General features: G+C 42.5%; 1 protein-coding gene across 2 annotated transcripts in view; it reads left to right on the top strand.

Annotated features, from left to right (window-relative positions):
* Nucleotides 1-22507, top strand: part of PDLIM3 (PDZ and LIM domain 3) — a 125781-nt gene extending 103274 nt beyond the window's left edge. For both annotated transcript variants that reach the window (XM_085641949.1, XM_085641950.1), the window contains 3 exons: nucleotides 12418-12548; nucleotides 13227-13338; nucleotides 21165-22507. In XM_085641949.1, the coding sequence (XP_085498075.1) occupies nucleotides 12418-12548; nucleotides 13227-13338; nucleotides 21165-21348 (427 nt within the window). In that variant the 3' untranslated portion in view covers nucleotides 21349-22507. The remainder of the gene's footprint in view (nucleotides 1-12417; nucleotides 12549-13226; nucleotides 13339-21164) is intronic.
* Nucleotides 22508-23425: the final 918 nt, after the last annotated feature.

The following is a 23425-nucleotide window of genomic DNA, read 5'->3' as shown; positions in this document are numbered from 1 at the left end:
TTTGTTCTTTTTCTTCGATCCCGCATATAAAATAATCCAGGGTAGAGGGAGATCCATTTCCTTGCCGTGTGTATGTTGCTGGTATGTCACCGTTGATGTTACCGTTTAATATAGTCCCATTAATGCTGGAGAGAAAAGATAATAGTGCGCGTCCTCTCTTATCTGATTTAGATCCTTTTGGGAATTCAGGGAGTGATGTTTCCAAAGATTCCTCTTTGAAAAGACGAGCCCATTTCTTTATCTCACAGTTTGAAATTTTAGCGTTCAAATCCCCCATTATAAGATATGGCAAGTGAGATTGATCTTCAATGATATGGGTGATAATCTCCATTTGGCGGTCAAACAGCAAATCATTATTATTACTGGGAGGTGCGTAGATATTGAAAAGTAATATTTTTTCAAGTTTGGCTGACGCTTGAGTTCTAAGGGATACTTTTAAACATTGTAGATTGTCTATGTTTGTATCGATTATTTCCTGTGACCAAGAGTGATCTTCTTTTAATAATATTGCCAGACCACCCTTGGCGTGTCCCCTTCTAGATCTTTTTGCCAACGTTTCATATACATAGTATCCTTTTTGAGTAAAGGTATTAATTAACCATGTTTCCTGGAGGGCAATGATATCAGGGGAGTTTTTGATTGCATGTTTCATTTTTAAATCAGTTTTCCCTGCCAAGTTCCAGGACAATAACGTCAGACCTTTGCTAAACTTGGTGTTGTTGTGAATTTACCGTTTATTTGCTGTTTAAGGTTTCTGATAACCATGCCCACGATTTTATTGAGTTCTCAGTGTTACTAGAGGTTGAATTCCGGGACCATACTGACCTCTCACCTTGTATTACTTGTATTTTGAGTGAATCTTTCCTCATAATATTTGATGCTGAATCTCCCCAATTAAAACTATTGTTTTCTTTTCTTCTATTAGTTTGTCCTAATGTACCTTTGTTTAGGTTGTTGATTTTAAGATCTTCCACCGAGATTACATCATAGCCATTTTTGTGAAGAATTTCCTTCTCTCTGATTATTATTCCAGGCAAAACTGGGGAATAAAAGGATACCTGTACTAGTTTGTTATTTTCTTTTATTGGAAAGAGTACTAGGTCGATTTCTTTACTTGTCAGAGAGTTCAGGGATGGTATTTCTTGTAAGAGATTAATTATTCTACCACGATTAAACGGCTCCTTATCTGAGGGAAATAGCTCTTCGATAGTTATGTGTTTAGATGGAATTACTTCCCGTGATTGAGATTTATTATCATGTAGTTCTTTTATATCCATGATATTTTGCGTTGTTGATCTGTTTTCTATCGGAGGACAAAATTCGTCTGCTTTTGGGTTTAGGGGTTTTTCTGATGGTATTTTTTGAGTTTCTGGAGAGTTCACCAAGTTTACGGGAGTGAATTTTTGGAATTTAAGCTTATTCCCTTTTTTCCTCTGTATTCTCCTCAAGGGTTTTCTCTTCTTCTTCCCCCTTACTTTTTCCCTAGTGTTACTTTTTTCAGACTGTCCTCCTTGGCTGAAATCCTGTTCGGCAGTAACTCCCGATAACTCTGCTTTATTTTCCCCGATAATCTGATCACGATTATTATCGGATACTTTATTCGAAAAGATAGGATAATGTTTAGTTTTGTTTTCGGTGATGGTTTCCCATTCTTCTTTGAACAGTTTTTTAAGTGAATATGTGATAAGAGGTTTTTCCTTATTTCTTAGTCCCTTAGTTTTAGTCTTAATTATTAGTACGTCGTTCGTTTGCGTGCTTGCTTCCTGTTGTTTTGGGGTCGCACTTCCATTTTTATGAAAATCATCTATTTGTTGTGATTCGACTGCTCCGGGTTGTTTTGGTGAGACTTTAGTTAGATCTTTTTTCTTTTTTTCTTCAACCAGGAATTTAAGTATTCCTATTTGTACGTCTAAAGTATCGTCTGAGTTAGCTAAAATTTGACCAAGATGAGTTAGTACTGATTCCAAAATTTCTTGCAATGAAAAAAGTGCTTTTGACAGGGGAGAGGCAGTATTTTCAGAATTTGGATTTATAAAATTAGGGTCTGATAGGTTGGCCAGATTAGAATAAAGGTTAGGCGATTTTTCTGGTGAACTGGTTAGTGGATGTTTTTGACTTAGCAATATTTCTGTTTTTTCTTCTTCGGTCTTCGTGTTATGATTTACAGATACATCGAAGAATAAGTCGTTGTCCTGGTTTTTTATAGGTGTTATAGATGTTATTTGAGACGTATCTGGGAATGATTTTTGACATTCTTCCGAGAGAGAGAAATTTGCCAAATTACTTTCAGTTGTTATTTGACCTTGTTTATTGGGTTTCTGATCTGTGAAATGTAACGAATCATGTTCAACCTTATTTATTGAAGGATCCAGCTTATTTTGATCATCAGTTGAATATGGAGAAAGATACTTTTTCTTGGAGAGGGTAGAGAAGTATTGACTTATAGCTGGAGTACTTGATATTTGACCAGGTTTTAGTGATTTGTCAACAGATTTTCTTACAGCTGCGTCTGTCCCCATACGCCTCATGTAGATTGTCCGTGAGCGTAGTTTTTTTAGAGCCCTCATACTTGGGACCGGAAATCTACTTTATAGCTTATAGTAGTCGCAGCAGGTTTTGTGTATTTGTAATAACTTTATCTTTATCTCACAATCTCAGTTTGATCCGTAAGAAATGGGGGGTTTTTTCACGTCGGTTTCATAATTTGGTTGAGTAGTGTCCTCGTGTGCTGAACGTTAGTGGGGTGGCCCGTCCCGTCCTCGGTCGTCCCCGGACGGCCTCAGACGGCCCGCTCTTTGTCCGGTCTTCGTTCCGCGCTTGGTCCCGCGCGCGTCCCGCGTCGCGGAAGGCTAATTGGTTTTTCTACGTTTCGTCAGTGGGCGTGTCGCCTGGGGGAAGAGGAACCAGCTGATCCCAGCTTGGAATTCTGGTCCTCGCAGTCCCCCAGGTTAGGCGCGCTGTAGTTTTTCGCCCAGCCTCAACCCTTCTGACTCCAGCTGGGAGCGACAGGCAGAGCGTGCGGATTGCAGCTCACGCTCACACCAGCGAGTCAAGGGGAGGGGCGCCACGGAGCAACAAACAGAGACAGCGTCAGCTCAGGCACAGCAGCTCAGGACACAATCGGTGAGCAGAGGTAGAGATCCCTCGCCAGGCACGAGTAGCAGCAGTTCACAGAAACCAAATAGCGGTGAGTGGACGTTACATTATCGCACTAGGATCAATTGGTGTAAAACAGACTATTATGGCATATTGTTTACTGTGTACATAGTGTCATACTGATATATTAATTGATGCATTTTTTGGGGTGCACAAATTGTGTATTGTGCAATTTCTTGTTGTTACATTGTTTCTTTTATGTTCATACGCACAGTCCATTGTTTGTTTTCACCACTATGCATTATAAGCACTGCGGTTCATCTAACTTGTACATGTGATTAAGGCCATAGGGATTGCCAAAACGCTACTTTTGGAAGCAAAGCATACTTTTGCATGTATCTCTGAGTGAGTGTCTTCCTTGGTGTTGGACCGTGAACTCAAATGTAAATAGATAGACAGACGGACGGACGGATGGATGGATAGATAGATAGATTGGTTTAGGGGTTGGTAAGGGTATTGGGTGGTAAGGGTGTTTTTAGGATTTAGGGATGGGGAGGGGTATAGGGTGGTAAGGGTATTTTTAGGATTTAGGAATGGGTAGGGGCATAGGGTGGTAACAGTATTTTTAGGGTTTGGGGTGGATTGGGTTGAGGTATAGGGTGGTATGGTTACAAAACGGGGAGATTAGAGGGTTCCTAACACACAATTGGGGGAGGGGTTGGGCATCCCCATTAGGAAAACATTTAAATGTACAATATTTTTTTTTAAATGGGGAGTCGGGGGTCTCCCCCTATAAGAGAAATGTAAATTAATATGTGTGTGTGTGTAGATATATATATGTATATATATATATATATATATATATATATATATATATATATATATATATATATAGACACACAAAAGGTTGGGGTTTCCCATACCTTATATATGCTTACCTTATGTTGTAAAGGCATGCACGGTAAAAACACTGTGTGATAAAGGCACTGCATGGTAAAAGATGCGTGGTAGAGACATGGGTTGTAAACACATGTGTTGTAATGTCATACAATTGAGCCTAAGCAGCGCGATCTTTTGGATCCACTGTGCAGTACCTTCTTACAAGATGATGTGCCATATGTAATTAGTCATCTTAATTGTCTTTGCAACACTTTTGACTCCATTAATTTAATATAATGATAGGCAATCTAAGTGACATAACTTCAGGGCCCACAGCATGTTTTCCAGTCATTTGTGTGAATCAGCGCACTTGCTGAATGAAAGACCAGACATTTATAAAGCGCACGGCTACTCAACAAAGTGTCCCAGTGCTATTAGGCAGCTCGCCACTTTCCCCACGCCCACCTAATTGTAAAATAGCCACGTTTGAGTTGTTTCCTGAAAACAGCCAGTTCAGTCATGGCTCTGAGGCCCGCTGGAAGATGGTTCCAGGTTTGGGCTCCCAGAAACATAAAAGATCTTCCTCTGGTTCTAACCCGGCGTATCCTGGGTATGGTAGCCAGGCGATTAAATGAGGACCTCAAAGTTCTAGGGGAGTGTAGTGAAGAATTCTCTTCCGATGTAACTGGCACCCATGCCATGTAATGCTTTATATGTAAGCACCAAAGCCTTGAATGTGATCCTTTTTCTCATTGGCAACCAGTGAAGAGCACTGGGATGTGAGGACATATGAGTCCTGGGGTTTAAATTGAGGACTAGTCTTGCCCCTGCATTTTGAACTACCTGCAGGCAGTTTAGAAGATAATCAGGCAGAGCCAAGTATAGAACATTCCCGTAGTCCAGCCTAGAAGTAACCAAGGCCTGGAGAACAGTTTTCCTAGTGGTCAACAATAGGAGAGGTAAAGATTTCCTCAGAGTTCGTGATAGCCTGAAACAGGTACCTACTACTACCTGGATTTGCTGTTTCATTGACAGGGAACTGTCAATATGGATCCACAGATCTTTTACTGTGTTTTGAGCAGAGGGATGTAGAGACATATCATGGGGCCACCAGAGTCTCCACTTCTCAGAGGGTGGAGCACCAGAAAAGAACATCTCTGATGTATCGGGATCACATTTTAGTTGCTTCCTAGGCAGCCAAATTAACACCCTGTAAAGGCAAATTCTAATCTTCTCCCCCTCAAAATCTTCACCTTTCTCACAGGTGGAAAGTAGTGTCGTCCGCATATGATATTATTTTAGCCCTGTCTGCTTCAGCCAAAAATGCTAGTAGGGTCATATGCACATTAAAAAGTGTAGGGCTCAAAGCAGAGGGCTGTGGGACACCCACTTACAGATTCGGAATGTGCTTTATCACTTTCATTTCTGAAGAGTATTTTTTACCTTGCAACAAATATGCCGCCTGTCTGGAAACCAAGATCAGTGTCTATCCTTTTTAAAACTGGAAACGAACAATGATAAATAATTTTGCCCAAAAAAGAAATTCATTAAGCACATTTATCATAAAATTCAAAAGAGCTTTTCTGATGACCTGTCACATTACCAAATGATGGAGCAAATTTACTTAGAAGTAATGTAACACAGCAAACAAACTTAGTGCGCATTGCGTATAAGGGCAAGAGCACACCAGCTCCATGTTTACTAAGATATAATGCTGTTGCTCTCTCCCTCAGCCCTAGCACACTTTAGGCTGCCTTCCACCACTCACCCATGCTTGCAATATAATTCAAGGGTGATGAAGCTGTATTCTTATCTACCTTACCATCACCAAGAATCCTCTCTGGTCGTCAGGATCTTTTCATCTGCTAAATAGTGTAGAGGGGAGGAAATTCAAATTTTAGTACATAATCGACAAAATCAAATCTTAACTCCAAAGAACCACTGACTCTGAATCTCAAAATTTAGGGATTTATTACAAAGCCAAAAATAAATGCACATACAAACACCTCAGCACCAGGTTAAGGAAATAAATGGGCACTAATACAAAGAATATTCTATGCAGGAGTCTCATCCGACTCAGAATAAAAAGAATTGTCAGCTCCAATAACATAAGGCAAGCGATGATCACTCCAATCTCTACTTTAGAAGTAATTTACCTAAAAGGAAGTCAGTTAGTCTATCCCTACTCTATCTCTAAGGTGACATCCCTACTTAGCATTTTCCCAGGCAAGAGTAAAAAGGTGTCAGAAGTGAAGACTTCCTTAGAAGTGCACTCACTTAGTCAGAGCTCGCTCCAAGATGCTCCTTCTAGCTCCCCATCTAAACCTCGACTGCTCAACCCACGGGGCACTGTTCCTAATTCAAAATCCCAAAAACGTAAAACACGCCCTCCGGCACACGTCTTCAGCCAGGTCTTCTTCCAGTACTTTTCCAGTGAAACTTGTCTCCCTTCCAATGATGGTTCACTCGTCCTTGGGTCCCAGGCACCTTCTCTGCCGAAAGTATCATCCCTACATTCCAGTATACTCCCATATTGGCTTCTCGTACCATCCTAACTCCTAGAACAAAGGGTTAGTCTCTCTAACGAGCTAAATGTCCTTGCACCTGCAACAGTAACATGGCAATGAGAAACTTTCCACTTCTCTGAGATTTTCTAACGTCCTGAAACCCAAAGCCTTACCAAGGGAAATCATTTTCGGCCTACAATATTTAGCTAACATAACAAATGAACAGGCCTTTCTCTTTAAACGTATATGCGATCAGGCCTTTACACAGTTTAAACCCAAACTTCTAAAATCACACTATAAGCATTAACTTCATTACTCTTCATATATGACTATGCAACCTACATGTGCAGACTTTAATATGGTGCACGTTTAAACCTAATGCATCACATTACATGAAAACCAATCATTATGCATTGACTAAAATTCATTTGCAGTGAACTACGACATTGCTCTTCATGAAAGGCATGGTTACATTTCTAATCACACTATTATGAGCAGATTTGAATAATACATTTCTAAATCACACATTACTATGAGTCATTTAACATATGTGGGTGCGGACTAACAGTGATTATGGTGCACCCCTACACATTTTCAGAATAACGTGGCGCTCTATCAAGGGTATCGGAATGATGTCTACCATAGGCTTTTCACTGGAAGGATAACCTATGCTTAGACATAGTTCAAAACGTTTCTGACTTTGTATGTGCCTTTAAGGGCTAATATCGATGCTCAGGCAATGTATTAAATGTTTTCAACTTTTTATGTGTGCTGTACAGTAACAGTATACATGCAAAGTTTGAAAAGGTTGGAGAAAAAAACTTTCCTCCAACTCCACACCTGCCTCGAGACAGTATACAATTTTGGCACAAAGTCGTGTCTACAAATTTTAATAGGTGGGCTTTCCATGACTATCCATGGGTGGTTGCATGGGAGCTCCCACGTACCACTCATGAGACGTCCCCACCTTTATACAAAGTAGTGCAAAGCAGAGCACAGCGCTACTTTTCGTTACTTTGGGGCTACTCTCCAGCAGAGGACAGTAACTTCCAGATCAACAGTTTAACCCCTTGTGTGCCACGCCCTTTCCCCGCCCTGTGCCGGGCTTTCTATTAGCGGGCGGAGTTCATGACGAGATGGTCTCGTCATGGGCACAGCCCAACCGCGGCCCATGACGAGACCATCTCGTCATGGGCACTGAAGGGGTTAAGCTAGCTGACTACCCTTTAGGCAATCTGCACTGGGGCAACGAGTGCCTGAATCTGGTCCAATTTCTCTACTTCTTTCGTGATGAGTAATGTCTCTCCTCACTCAGTAGTAAACCTGGCTCTAATATTACACTGCCATCTAGTGGAAATATTGGGTATGCCCCGTTGGATTCTTGTCTATATGCTCGAAGGTTTGCATAGTGAATGCTACAGAAAACATTCTTGCAGTACTGAAGATGGTCAAATGGAAGGAGAACACATCATATGGGATGACCACATTAGACAATAGTAATTTTATCTTGAATAAAATATTAAAAGAAGAAAACAAATAAAGCATGCAGTCGAGTCAGTGTCCCATAAAACGCATAAAAAACAGCAGCATCCCTTTTTGAAAGATAACAAAGAACGTTACATAAGAATAAAACATGAGAAAAGATAAACAAATCACAGTAAATAAACCATTGGGGGCCACACATAAATGCACCACTTTAAACCTAGACCTGTATTGAAGTGGTTAAGCTATTTTCCCATGTTTTGGGCATTTTTGACCAACAAGTCTGCTAAAATTGCTCATGTCTACTGGTTTAAACATGAGCCTAAAAACAAGAATGAATAAAAAGAGTATTTCAAACATACTACCAAAATAATGAACATTGATTGGTTCCTAGCCAGTTGATATGTAACCAGGAGATTTATGGCCAGGCACTGAGACACAACTCTCAATACTGTTACAACACACATATCTCTGCCTTCTTTCCCTAGCTGCTTGGAAGATCACAGGGTTCTAATAAAGCACTAAAGTGCTCACAGGGGTCGCAGAATGTCAGAACAGGAGACATTCCTGATGGGTCAAACCGTTTTGAATCCTTCGCTTTCCTCTGCAATAGGCTCAATGTGCACTTGAATATTGTACTTATCTTTGCTGCTGGTGCTGCAGTTCATTGTAATTAAGGGATATATAAAAGAAAACGTCTGAAAAAATAAGGAATGAAAAAAATAAAATGAAACGATCACACGTAAGCTCTTTTGCAGCGTCTAACTGCACAGTTCATCTCAAAATTGTTCATGTTAAATATATGTCTGCAATCAGCGTCCTGCCCATGTAAAGAATGTACTCCCATTTATTGAAATGGAAGACTAAAAACCCCTTATTGGTGGACTAGAATGTTACTATTTTAAAACTAAAGGAAGAATTAAAAACAGAGATTTGATAGTCTGAGGAAACGAGGAAAAAGCATGCGTGACAAAGGTGTGGCTCTGTCCCATTAACGCATGTCAGCCCTTCACCAACTTATTATGTCTGAAATAAATACCCATACTCCACCTGAGATATTTTGAAACTGACAGACTACTGCTGCTGCTGTTGGAAGTCTAAGTTTCACCCCAATGCAACAGCCATTCTCCCAATTGATGAGGGAGATAGTGATTTTACTGAACGGCTGTCCCCATTTTATCATCCTGGATCACTAACCATTTTTTCCATGAGAAACTCAAATCATGAGACAACACTGTTGACTCTAAAAAATAGTCCATCGAATCCCAGAAGGAGTGGGTCAACGTTTTTCACATGGTGAAATCACCTCTAAATTGACCACAACTTCAACAGGCGCATCACTAATCATTTATTTTACTGATGTTTTAATATTTGGTATATCCTTTTAAATGGTCCTTTTAACAACTCGCTAAAACAGAAATTCACTCCAAAGCTGTTCATATGGGAAAACACACCCAAATCCCTAAGCTCATTGCCACAGTTAAGCTTCATGCAACCTTCTAACTATATATTTCAGTAAAAAAACAAACCACATAGCAAATAATGTTGCAAATTAGCCCCCTAGTTGTAAAGGTTTGATTCACAATATCCATATTAGCCAACGGGGAAGGCACACAAAGGTAGTCATTGAAGTTATTGATCACTCAATCACTCAATCAATCAATCATTTATAGAGCGTAGCAAAGCACCTGTGAGGGTCTCAAGGCGCTGCAGTTGCTAGCTGCTGCGTGGTGCTCAGTTCAATTCAACAACGAGGTCTTGAGTCCTTTCCTGAATCGCTGGAAGGATTGGGAATTCCTGAGGAGCAGGGGAAAGTTGTTCCAGGCTTTGGCCGCCATATGAGAGAAAGAACTTTCTTTGCAGTTGGCTCAATGGATCCGAGAGGCATCTGTGAGGGAGAGGGAGGTGGTTTGTAGGTGTCTGGTTGGTTGGTTGAAGGTCATGCGGTTGTTGATGTATGCTGGTCCTATGTTGTGCAGGGCTTTGTGTGCGTGAGTCAACATCTTGAACTGGCATCTCTTCTGGATTAGGAGCCTGTGTAGCTTTTTAAGGTGAGGTGTGATGTGTTTCCATCTGGGGAGGCAGAGGATGAGTCTTGCTGATGAGTTTTGAATTGTCTGTGGTCTTTTCAGGAGACATGCAGTGATTCCTACGTAGAGAGTGTTCCTGTAGTCCAACCTGCTGGTGATGAGGGCCTGTGTGACGTTATTTCTGGTGTCGACTAGGAGCCACCTTTAAGATCTTGTGAAGCATGCATAGGGTGTTGAAGCAGACGCATGAGACTGTGTTTATCTGGTGCTTCATAGATAGCTTGCTGTCCAAGATGATGCTGAAGGTGCGGGCATGGTCTGTCGGAGCTTGCTGTCCAAGATGATTCCGAAGTTGCGGGCATGGTGGTCTGTCAGGATGGGTCGTGGGCTGAGTTCCACAAGCCACCATGTGTTGTTCCAGGGTGAGGTGTTGTTCCCAAAGATGAGCACTTCTGTCTTGTCCATGATCAGATTGAGGCAGTAGTTCTTCATCCAGTCAGCGGCGTTCTTCATACATCTGTGGAAGTTGACTCTGGTGGTGGAGGGGTCTTCTGACAGTGAGAGGATGAGCTGGGTGTTGTCAGCATAGGAAATTATGTAGAGTCCATGCGATATAACGAGGTTGGCCAGATTGTCATGCATGTGTTGAAGAGTATTGGGGCAGAGGGATCATCCCTGAGGGACACCACAGATGATCTTCTTGGGTTCTGAGGTGAACGGTGGAAGATGGAAACTCTGTGTTCTTCTGGTTAGATATGAGGCAATCCATTTGAGGGCGTTTCCCTGGATTATGATGTGGCTGAGTCTTTTGATCAAGATGTGATGAAAGACGGTGTTGAAGTTGGCTGATAGGTCCAGGAGAATGAGAGCTGCTGTTTCGCCGTGGTCCAATAAGGGCCTTACTTCAGTGTGTTTCTCCTCAGGGAAGGAGGACAAGGTGATGGAGGTGTTCAGGACTTTCTTGAGTTTGTTGGCAATCGTCTTGCTCCCGAGGTTGAAGACATGGTTGGGGCAGGGACCAGTGGATACTTCAGAGTGTACATAGTTCATGATGGTGATTGTGGCTTAGGTTGTGAGAGGGTCCCAATGGGTGAGCGGGTGTTCGGATTTTGTTTGTGTGTGGGAGCGGGTTGAATCTGGTGGTGGTGGTGGGGGGCGGGTTGGGGTTCGTAGTTTTCGTAGATAACTTAGATCTTGTCATGGAAGCAGTCTGCCAGGGTGTCACATAGTTTTTGGGAGGGGGTGATGTCGTTCTTGTTGGCTGCGAGGTTGCAGAACTCCTTCACGATGTCAAAGAGCTCCTTGTAGCGGCTTGTGCTAGCTTCTATGCAAGCTGTGAGTGTGTTCTTTGTTGTTTCTTTCAGGAGGCGGTGATGCTGCTTGAGTTCTATCTTGAAGGAGGTGAAGTCCCCTGTTTCTTTGCAGGTGCGCCGCTTCCTTTCGAGTTGCCGGTAATTGCATTTGTTGGTTGTCAGTTCCACGGTGAACTAGCTGGCTCTTCTGGTAGATCCTTTGGACTTGGCTGCCTTGGTGGGGCGATTGTGTCGGCGCATTTTGAGATCCACTGGGAGACATTCTTCGCAGGCTGGTCTGGGTTGGAGTGGAGTAGGTCTTTTGTCTTCTCCTGAAGCCCCTGGACTGCATCCCACTTAATAATTACTTCGGAGTCGTCTCTACCACCCTGAATTAAGAAAACATCCAAGCTATCCCAGACTAGTAATATTCTGTGTATGTTCTACCGAAAGAAAAATAGAATTGTAATGAGAAAAGGGTGATTCTGATCATATATCAGTCTACGAGCTCCTTGGAATCGTATCCATTGATTGTCTGCTTGGCTTAAACTGGGCAGTAAACCGAGTGCCGGACTTCCTGCTGAAATGGTGCTGCCACGTGTAGTTTAAAATGTATTATCAACAACTTGTAGTTTGAAACTTTTAGTGCAAAAATAATAAAGTCCGGAAACCTTTTTTTTAATTGAAAGTCTAAGTTTGACTTTTTCCAAAGCTTCCCATTACTTCCACTTGCCTTAATTGGCCAAATTGGATAGAACTATATTTAGAAAAAAAGATTATGGTCAGGTCAAAGTTGGAAAAAGGCAATTTTAAAATATGTTGTCAATTTATTTAAAACTAATTATAAAGTACATAGCTATTAATAATGTAGGACTGTTTCTTAATAGATGTTTCAACATACATGTATTTCACACTAAACGTTTCAAGCTGTTTCAGCAGATTCCTTCCATTTTTTTTGCATTAGACACATGGTTCTATTCATTGAATTGTACAGTACGTGGGATATATTCCAATCTGTGTAATATTATGATGAAGATTACAGCTTTATGTTTCATCAAGATCTCTGATTGTGAATTTCAATGTAGGAGGTAGTCATGTATGCACCTGTCGTCACCCCTGTTTCACTTGTAGTGAATCAACTCCCACATCAGTGCCCCAGTCTGACGTGTACAAGATGCTTCACGACAACACAGAAGAGTCGAACAAGCCTCGCCAATCAGGTTCCTTCAAGGTGCTGCAGGACATGGTCGACGATGATGCAGGTGAGAAATCAAGGAGAAATGGAAATAAATGCCAGCTCAGAAGTCTGCTGTTATTAAAATTCTGAGGCATTGCATGTGTATCAATGTCAAATGGGCATGGCTACCTATTTGATGCACCAGCTGAAGCAGAATTGCTGAGAAGAGAAATGCAAGACTATAACAGTGCCAGCCTGGAAAGGAGAAGAGCGAAAGGAAAATGGAGATACAGGCATTGAGACCAGTAGCATAAATAGCAGATGGGTGTCTGCTTCCGCATTTGTTTCTAGAACAGTTGTCTTAAGGAGAGGCCCTGTGCAGCCGATCCCAATTTTGGGATTTGCAGAAATTTCACACTCCAATGATTTCCCCAGGCAGATTTGACCAGCTGGCACCTGGCAAGATAACCCATCACATGAATGAGAGTCATATTGCTCAGAACAAGACCTCTAATAAGAAATTGAAATTCATTCATTTGAAATGTCAACAGGATCATGTTTTTATGATGTGACCCAGCCAGATAGGTCCCTGTACTTTGAAAAAGGATGCCATTTCTCACTGTAAGTTGGGAAATGGCTGATACGGTGTGGCATTGACTGATCACACGAGGTACAGAGAATATTAATGTTACCATTACCATGCTTTTTATTCTGCATTATCAATGCCTCTTTTACAGTATTTGTGTATTTGTTTGTTCTTCAGATCGCCCCACTGGCATCAGAAGCGTCAGAGCACCAGTAACTAAAGCACACGCCGGGGGTGGCCCTGGTGCACAAAAGATGCCAATCTGTGACAAATGTGGAAATGGAATAGTGTAAGTGGCTCTTCTCATTCATTTAGCTAATTAAACCTCACTTCAGCCCCCTTTGTTCTCAAACACTGAAAGCTGTAGGCAAGCTGTGTAATTGGCATTTAACAGACAAACCTTAAAGTGAAAGTATATGATATATAAAGAGATCAGGAAATGTGAGAGGAAAGAGTGCAAAATATTGATCCACAATGAAAGGTGCATGGCCAAAAAGAGGCCAATCAGCTGACATCAGTGGCGAGGAGGAGAAATGGTATGAAAAGGGGGGATGTGCCTGGAGAATTGGAACGTGAGATGATAATAAGCAGCATCTAGAGAGAAAAGGGGCCACATAAGAATAGTGTTGGAAAGGCTTTGTTGCCACGACAGAGAATCATCATTGCAAAAGACTACATGAATAGGCAAGATTTTACCTCAAACTGATTTGAGTGATTGTTCTGGTGGTAAAATGCGAGTGCGAATATTTCAGCCGACTGAAGGATTTCAACGTGTCACTAATTAGCAATGAGTTGCAGTAGTCAAATGGAGTGCCTATCAGATACTTCCCATTCCCTGCTGCCACTGTTCATACTTGTCTCAGGAAACCCACAATTCAGTAAATTAAAACATAAATATTTTTTTTTAAACACATACCTCAAGCCGGCCACCCGCTGCCTCTAAGTCAGCTCGTCACCGCCTCTCGCTCCTCAGAAGGAGGAACCAGGAAGCTCCCAGGCTCCTGACTCCCTTAGCCAATCACAATACTGCAAAGCAGCTTTGTGATTGGTCTGAGTGCTGTGGTTCGGCACTAAGACGGGGAATGGAGGCCTGAGCATGTTCTGCACCCAGGCTGTAATGCAGCCTGGATGCAGAACATGCAAAGTGTGCATGAATGTTATAGTTGGCTCGAGAGGGCCGTCAAACAGTTATGTGCACTTTAGAGTGAAGCAACCACTCATCCTCCTGGTCCCTGCTCTGGCAGTCCCTCTTAGCCCCCCTAAGAACCACTCTAAATGCAGAAACTAGGATTATCACTGAATTCAGAAAATACATTCACATCTCACCCTCTATGAAAGAATTCAAATGGCTCCCAATTGAAGCTCTTTCCAGCTTCAGAACTGCATGTCTCACTCACAAAGTTCTTCACACTGGTAAACCAGATTATCTTGCGTCCAAACTCAACAAGCATTGGCATAGCCAATAGGTCTCGCCTTTGGGACCTTATAAGTGTTTAGCAATGCAACAGTTGCATAACTAAATACTTATAAGGTCCCAAAAGCGAGACCTATTGGCTATGCGCCACGAAAGTGAAAGTGCTCGCGATTGCGATCACGATCAAACATCAAAGCAGCCGCGAAAGTGAAAGTAATCGCGGTAAAGCCCGGCGCGCTCGCCCGCGCACATGCACTGTAGCTCTAGGCTGGTCTGGTAGCACTTTTTGGAGCCCTCTCAATAAGTCTCGCCAGATCAGCGCATGCGCTGGGTCAGGCGTGACCTAAAAAGGAGGGTCAGAAGAGAAACCTAAAAAGCACCAACACCCTGCTTCTCATCCCGCCCAAATCGCAAACAAAGAACCCGGACATGCTCCTTCTCGGGCAATGACCCTAAAATCTGGAACTCCATCCCAGTATATATCAGGACTAACCCATCCTTCATACACTTCAAGAGACAGCTAAAGGATATCCTCCTTAATCGACACTTCAACCAGCTGGATAGTGATCGTCCAGCGCAGGGTTACAACCGGCATCTTAAACATATGGATAACAATTGCCCAGAGCAATACATTGTTATTTTGGTTCCGACTTCTGTGTCTCCCTCTGTCATCACCTGATTCGGCTCTCAAAACTGCTGTTTGCTGAGCTGATTGTTGTCTGTCATCGTCGTGATAATGTTGTAAAGAGCTCTGATACCTTTGGGTCTGGCCAGCATTATCTAAAACTCTTAAATAAATTAATAAATAAAAATATACAAAGCTGCAACTAATCTTGTATAATGCCCCAAACGGGAGCTACAGTTTAAATACCAAAGAAAGTCACTGTGGAAACATTACATAAGATACACTCTACCCACAAAAATTGTGGCAGTTCCTTTCAGTCTCCAATCAAATCATAGCAATTTAGACTGAGTCCCATTTGTCTTAGTGCTACTTGTCTGACTTAGCATGGTATCTCTGCAAAATAGGCTTCTCATTAAGCTTGCATGTGTGCAGATGTGTGTATGTGTAGGCACATATCACATGCATCCTGCTCTCCATAGCAGCTGACTTTATTTTGAAAGGTGGGCCTTGAGGATTACAACTCGAAGACATTTTATACAAAGCATTGGTAGTGAGGCCCAGGCCAGTGCAGAATTATACAAGCAGATGTCAGAAAGCAAACACAAAATGTGGGTTTTTACGGGCAGACCTCTGCGCATTTCATCCCACACACCCACAGTCAACGAGGCAAAAAGTAGGTCACCTAAGTTGGACCCTGTATTGGATTCATATCATACCCTATTTCACCAGTGAAACAGCACACTAGATATGTAATGTTCATGTCCAGAACTAAGAAGACAAACATCAGAGCTTGCCCGAGTGGAAGGAGAATAAGTCCCCTACACACACACACTCACCACTCCATGCTAAAGGCATGTTTGTCAGATCAACGGAGGTGCTCATGCACCTCCATGCCCAGTGGAGCTAGAAGGGATTTATGGACAGTAGACAGCATAAAGTGCATACAGCAAGTCACCAAGATAACACATGGTGCATGGAAAGTCAGACTTGGGCTTCTTCGTGGAATTTTGAATGTCAGGAATTCCTAATTGGTAGTGGAGCTTGACATTAGGAAGAGTCCAATCATGATGCTGGTCTCCCTGTTTCAGTTTCAACCTCTGGGAACTTTCCAATCCAAGCTGTACCAGAATCTCTTCTTGTGAGATGAGTTCCTGTTGAGTCATATAAAAGACAGTGCTAGCAACAGCAAAACATGACACACACATTCATTCCCTGATTTTTCATTGCACACTTTGTCACATTGCTATACATGTTTTCCTTGATTTTTCTCAGCAGGTTGGATCTTTATTGTTGTCTATTTGTTGTCTTCAGTACCTTTGCTGTTTATGTTGTGCTTTATCCCTCGCGTAGTTTTGTCTCAACCTCCTTGTGGACCATCTGAATCTGCATCTTCTGTCTTGCTTGGCTGTTTTCTCCTTCCTTGTGTCAGACAAAGTTTAGAGCCTTGTTGATTTTGCCAATCCAATCAATATCTTCAATCGAGATATACACAAATTGCCAAAAATGTTTTTTCACTTCTTAGGTTTTCCCTCCTAGATGTGACTCTCAGTACCTGTCAACTTTCACATATATTATTCTGTGCAGGAAGGCACGGTGGCTACTGGTAGGAGTCACCCTTTTCTCAGGCGATCGCAAAGAGAATTCAACTGACCTACATTAAGTCCAGTCCTTGACAAGATATTGCAGTTGTGCTTTGTGAAATTTCAGTTTTTTCTCATCACTGTCTCATTTAAAAATATCCAGATTTATCCTGGTCCTTTCTCCCCTCCTCTCATGTTAAATGTCTCAGCATGCCATCCAGTGGTTTGAAAGCTGCACTGGGACACATACACATGCACCTTTGAAATACACAAAGACATCTTGATATAAAAAACACTTTGGCCAGAGCGATCCTGCCCATAAACAACAATGGCAAGTACGTCCAGAAGTCAATACATTTAAAAGATTACAATCATGGTATAAATTTAGGCGAAGGAGTTTGCAATCTTCTTTCAAAGATGGCAAAATGAAGCAACCTTATTGGGAAGGCTTGGTCTATCTGTTTTTCAGGAGTCTTACTGGGAAAAGGATTGATTTGTTCCAAGTTAGATTAAGGCTCGGTAGTGTGCCAAATCCAATTACACAGTCTAAAATGTATCTACAACTAATGCTGGGTCTAGTGGATATATAACAATATCATCTCTAGAGAGCAATGTTATGAGTTCTGTGGTTCCTATAGAAAATTCCCAAACCCAACATTCTTCTCTCAGGAGGCAGGCCAATGGCAACATAGCTAAAGCAAACATGAGTAGTAACAGTGGTGGACTCCTTGTTTGTTCCATGTCCAAGGCACCAACGATCTGACAGCACAGAGTTCATTCATACCGTTGCTTGTGGTTCATTGTGTAAAGGTTTCACACAGGCTAGAACCGGTTGGCCAATGTCCATTTTACCAAGGACCCTAAACAGGAACTCCCAACATGATATTGGTTGCTTTTTTGGCGCCCAGTGCCACCAGTGTCTATCACCTTTCCAAGTTGAAGCCTCCCCCTCAACATGAGCCAACATGATGAATTGTATCCCATGTTCCCAGGTGCTACAAAAGCATTTTGATCTAGGTATATCAGATTTGTTAGACTAACTCAGCCAATTATGTAGCAACTTACCAAACACATTGTTGTCTGTGTTTAGCATTGTAAGAAGGTGATATGCTGTAAGATCTGTGACAGCCTTGGGAAGACCGGAGACTATAATTCTCTATTCTTTCTTAGAGTCTGGTAACATCCCTTTTACCCCTCCTACGTACTCTTCTCAAATACTGTCAGCAAACTGATCAGCAGTATTCCCATGAATTCTGCAGGTGACCCATCACTTTAACCCATCACCTTCAAGGAACAAGTTGAGGAAGGGAAGTACTCTTCTTAGATTAATTAGAAGATAAAACAAACATCACAGAGACTTGGAGAGTTAAAGAAAATTCAAAATAGTCATGCATCAAATTTCCTCCTGATCAGCTATGCAGGGGTATGACACAGGCCACAGGAGTAGACCACAGACTCTTGTCTGAGCTGTTTGAAGTATTATAGAACAACATGCTCTTTCATTCAGTAGGATTACACTTCAAACAGTTATTACTCGTCCACCATTGCAGCCATCCAGTGTTGCCTAAAGTGCAGGGCATTAGTAACCTCCTTGCCCTGCACATTATAAGGGATTTGTGTTTTACTTGTGTACATATGAAAATTTAATTCAAAACCATGTAGCAGACAACAGGGAGAAGGTCAAGCCTTGGGGTTCACCTTAACAGACTGAGAGAGTAGATGAGGGAAAATGCCCAAATTGGACTTCATCCAGTAGACAGGCCTTGGCCATGATATAACACTTGGCAAGGCTCTGGAGCAGGAGCTGGTGGTTGACAGTGTTGAATGCCTCTGGTAGATCTAATTATGTCATGGCCATGCCTCTGCTACTATTTGAAATAATCTGAAGGTCATCAAGCACAGAAATGAAAGCTGATTCCTTGCCCATAGCAGGGAATAAACCTGCTTAGAAAGAGAAATGGGTATTACTTGTCTCCACAAACGTCTGCACCTGCAGAGTAGCAGCTCTTTCAAGCTGCTTGGCAAGGTATGGCAATCTGATCTTTTAACATAACTTAGTCATCAACACTGCAGACTACATAGGTCTCCCTTGGAAAACATGACAGATACCCCTCCCAATGACCCTGCCTAACTCTCACTAATAAGCAATAGCCATATACCAGACCGGATACATACAATCAAAACTCTCACCACTTTTATAAAGCTCCCAGAAAGGAAAACCTCCTCCGTGCCAAGCAATATCTCTCTAGGAGTCACAGCCAAAACCATGAGCAATTTGACTGCCCCCTCTTCAAAGCACAAAGGAGTAAAAGAAACACAACAACTTATTTAATGGTTCACTTGGGTTAACAAATGAATATGCAGATGAATTAAATCCACAAAATACCTGATAAGCCACCTTATCTGCAGCCATCTCTCAGGTTCTGGAGTACACACTTTAGAGACAAGGGTGAATGAATGCCAATAATTCTATAATAAATGGTCGATTTTCTTCATTGACAAAATAAAACGCCTGAATCAGCTTTAAGAAAACAGCCCACAACTCCCCACAGGAAAAACCAGCATCTGTTTACTGCTTCCTCTTCACAATTTGTAAACACCTAAAAAGAATAGCTATAGAAGAACAGGTTTGAAAGCCCAATGATTGGTCAGAAATGCTAGGACAAGGGAAAGTATGTTCATCATTGGATGGGGTCGATGGCGATAAAGCAGTAAGGGGAGATCTGTAGGGAAAGTGATGAATGGTTGGATCATTTTGTAACGTTACCCTGCTGGGGGCTGAAGAGATCTCAAATCTGCACTTTTGAACCTGCACTGTTAAAAATAATAAAATATTACTAAAACAATAAAGTCAGTCATATGTGTAAGTGGTGAAGGATGCCATCAGAGGAAAATGTTGGGCAAGAGATCAGAAATAGAGAAGAGACTGGGGTATAATGGAGGCCCCCCGCAATGCAGTGCCCCCAGGGTTCCTTGTTTTGGAGGGGGCCTTCTCACCACCCAATGCCATGCCATTGCATGTCTTGCAGAATGCTCGCAATGGCACAGACTAAGAAATAGGTAAACGCTAGTGAAAGCCACTCTGCTCTCCCGAGCAGGCCACCTGCAGCATTGGGGCACCCAACCTTTCATGGGGACCCCATTGAGCCCAAGACCAATGAATATCTGTGTGATATGGGAGACGACGGGGTCCCTCATCACTTTTTGTAGGCGGCCCCATCATTTTGTGATACGCCACTGGAAGGAGACAATCAGAGAGGGAAGTAAGAAAAAACTGACCACGGGGAGAGTTAGTAAAGAGGCTTTTGGAGCGGGGAGTTGGAATATGGTGACTAGAGGAGTGAAATGGAGAAAGGGCAACCAGGGCGACTCACACCAATTCTCCTTCCCTGTTCTTTGCTCTCCTCGCTCTTACCTCTCCTTCCTCTCTCTTTACATCAACTCTTTCTTCCATTCCCTCCTTTCATTCTTTCTCTTTGCTCATGCCACATTATTTCTGCTGCAATCAACCCCAGCAGCTCAATAGAGTTAGTGGCGTCTGCAAGTCCCCCACCCCCATCCCACCTCCGAGATGCCTGATAAGGTAAGTGGCTAGCCACTCCCAGAGGCAAGTCGTGGAAAGCAGTGTTTAGAGATTGGCTGGGGAAAGACTCAGAGGTGTAAACATAATAGGGAGGGATACCGTGACTGTTACCTTGGGCATTACAAGTCACTCACTACTGTAAGAAACTGGAGAAAAAAAGTACTGCCCAGGATCTGAAAGTGATTCGTTTTTGCAATCCACGGTGGTAATACGAGGTATATAGGAGGATGACGGGGGCGGGGGAAGCAGGCCAAGGGCGTGGGAGGGAGGGGGGGGGGGGCATCTGCACTGTGAGACTGAAGCTATCCACGCAGGTTGTGCAAGAGCCTGGGCGAAGGGAAGACATACCCTCTCATGTGACCTTTATTTGGAGGCTCTGAGTCTCATTTGACCCTAATTTTAAGTCAAAAGACCTAGGAGCTTGCTGTGGTCCGCCTAAATATTGTTTAGCCCAATGCATTTCAGTACAGTCCCAGCAAGACAGTGTCAGAGGCCCCCTTCCCCACAAAGCTCACAGGCCAGCAGCTCCCTGAAGCATGCACACAGGCGCCAAGAGCACGGTATGGACGTGAAGACATAGGACCTGTTTACGATTACTGAATACATGGCCGTGTAGTCAAATACGCCAGTCACAATGCGCGTAATGGTGAATCACGGTGACAAACATTTGTGAGAACAAAGCAAGTCCGCTTTAAAGGATGTGCAGGTTAGTTATTACGGTCTTGCAAGGGGACATGCTTGGTGCAAAGCGTTGCAGAGCCAGTGCCTTGATTTAATTAATAAAATACTGCTTGTGCAGCAGAAGACAGCCCTTGGCAAACCTGTCGTGTCTTCTAACTTCTGGTGGAGGTCTAAGCTCCTGGTTTGCATTTTAACATGAATCTCTTGTTATGTTTGCCTCTTTTTCATGCAGTGGCGCAGTCGTGAAGGCACGAGACAAGTACCGTCACCCAGAATGCTTCGTGTGCTCTGACTGCAACTTAAACTTGAAACAGAAGGGCTACTTCTTCGTGGAGGGACAGCTGTACTGTGAAACGCACGCGAGATCCCGCATGAGGCCCCCTGACGGCTATGACGCAGTTACTGTATACCACTGATTTACACATACATCTGCACACACATTTTACCACTGTCTGTGGACAAAAGCGACAGCTGGCTACCTGCTCAAATTAAAAAAGCACAATTTTACAAATGTTTGATGGTTTCGCCTTTGCTTGAGGTGAGGGCTTAGGAGCTATTCTCCAGTTGCCGCACATATACATTACACTATTACTTTTTGCAAAGGTGTGTGAAATTGACATGCTGAGATATATTCTCACTTCAAAATGAGAGCACACAGAGCTGAAAGGGACTCTAATTCAAAAATTCTATTTACAATAACATTTCCAGAACACAGTTGGCAAAAATGGCCAGTCAGATGTGAGAGGCCAGGGAATGAATGAGCATGGAATCTGTACTACCTTATAATTTTCGTGCTGAGCCTGAGCACAGTTGGTGCATGGCTGTGCTGTGCGGCAGGCTTTCACGGCCAGGCATCTGCAGTTCAAATGTTCTTAGCTCCGCAACCTCACCAGTGCTAAATCAATGCTAGAAATTCACAAAAGTTGGCAAAGGTGTGTCACTTCACGGTGACCTGTAAAAAACACTTGCTCTCACTCTTCTTTATTCACTGCATCTATATAATTAAAAACAAAATGGCTTCTGTTTATGGTCTTGTGGGCCATTCACAGTAGAGGATTTCATTTATTTATCTAGCAGTATCTTTCAGAAATGTAAGAACCAACACAGCTTCACGCAGTTCACTCACATCACTACATAGGCAGCCCCAGCGGCAAGACAGTTTTTGGACTCAACCACCTGTGCAAAATGTTGTTTCTCTGCTTGTAATTTGGTGAAAAACGTGTTTGTGCACTTGTTAGGTCCTACAGAGGTGAAGCAAATTTACATTGGCAACAGTTCCATCTTTGCAATATGGAAATGTTGGTGAGAAATTGCACCTTCATGTGTGCAATCTGTGTACACAGTCTTTGATTTCCACACAAAATGTATCAACATTGATAAGATATCCTGCGGCATTACTGCTTGCTTTTTGCACAATATGGGTGAATATTGACTTTTCTAAAGTAAAACGGACAATCATGCCTTATATGAGACAAGACATACATTCTGACAAAAGTAACACCCAGTATCCGTTTTCTGTAAATTATATGCAATAAACAAATATATGAATAAAAATCTACAATGCGTCCAAAATTACCCTCATGTTTGTTGTTCTTGTAAAAGGAGTTGTTTGCAAAGATGCATTAAATACATGCAGGCAAGTTCAATAACATTTTTATTATAAGAATAATGCCAGTATGGAATGGAGTCCGGACCAACAGTAGGCCCATAAGAAATGGCTGAAGCCTACCACCCAAGAGAAAAATGATTTGCTAATGGTTAGTCCTCTTCTATGATGGCTGATGTTCTACTAATTCCGGCTGGAGTGCTCCTTTGGAATAGAATCCAGAAAGACTTGCAAATGGTGTTCCCCTCTGTAACGGCATGTGTAGGGCAAAACAATGGAATGGAATAGGACAGCTCACTAGCTAAAAAGTTATGACTAAATAATTTTCTTGAATCACTTTTTTGAGGCCTCAGTTATGTTCAGCTACTGCACAATGTGTATGTAATTTGCGGTGGGGGACTTCGTTCTCTGATATATTCTTACAACTTCATACTTTAGAATTCACATATATGTCCAGAATTAATTATAATTGTAATGATCCAATGACCACCTCAAGAGCCACATACGAAGTCGCTCTCAACCTCTACCACCAACAACTACGAGACGCACAGAAAAAGGCCCTAACTCTCAGACTGAAAGCTAGCTCCAACAATGACAAAGAACTCTTCACCATCGTCAAGGAGTTCCCAATCCTGCAGCTGCCAACAATGACTTCATCCCGTCCCAAGCATTCTGCAATGACCACCGCCCTGATGAATACCATCCATTCAGGACACCCCTCAGACCCATGCCCCCACTTCATATACATCCTTGGAAGAACCATCATCTCCTCCACACTCACCGCTATCATCAACACTTCCATAACCACCGTCGTGCTGGAAAAATGCAGAAGTCAATGCACATTAAAGAAACCAACAGTGGGCCCCAACACCCTCAGCAGATACAGA

This window comes from Triturus cristatus, chromosome 2_2 (genome assembly GCF_964204655.1).
Source record: "Triturus cristatus chromosome 2_2, aTriCri1.1, whole genome shotgun sequence".
NCBI classification, from domain to species: Eukaryota; Metazoa; Chordata; class Amphibia; order Caudata; family Salamandridae; genus Triturus; species Triturus cristatus.
This window is presented reverse-complemented; position numbering and strand designations above follow the sequence as displayed.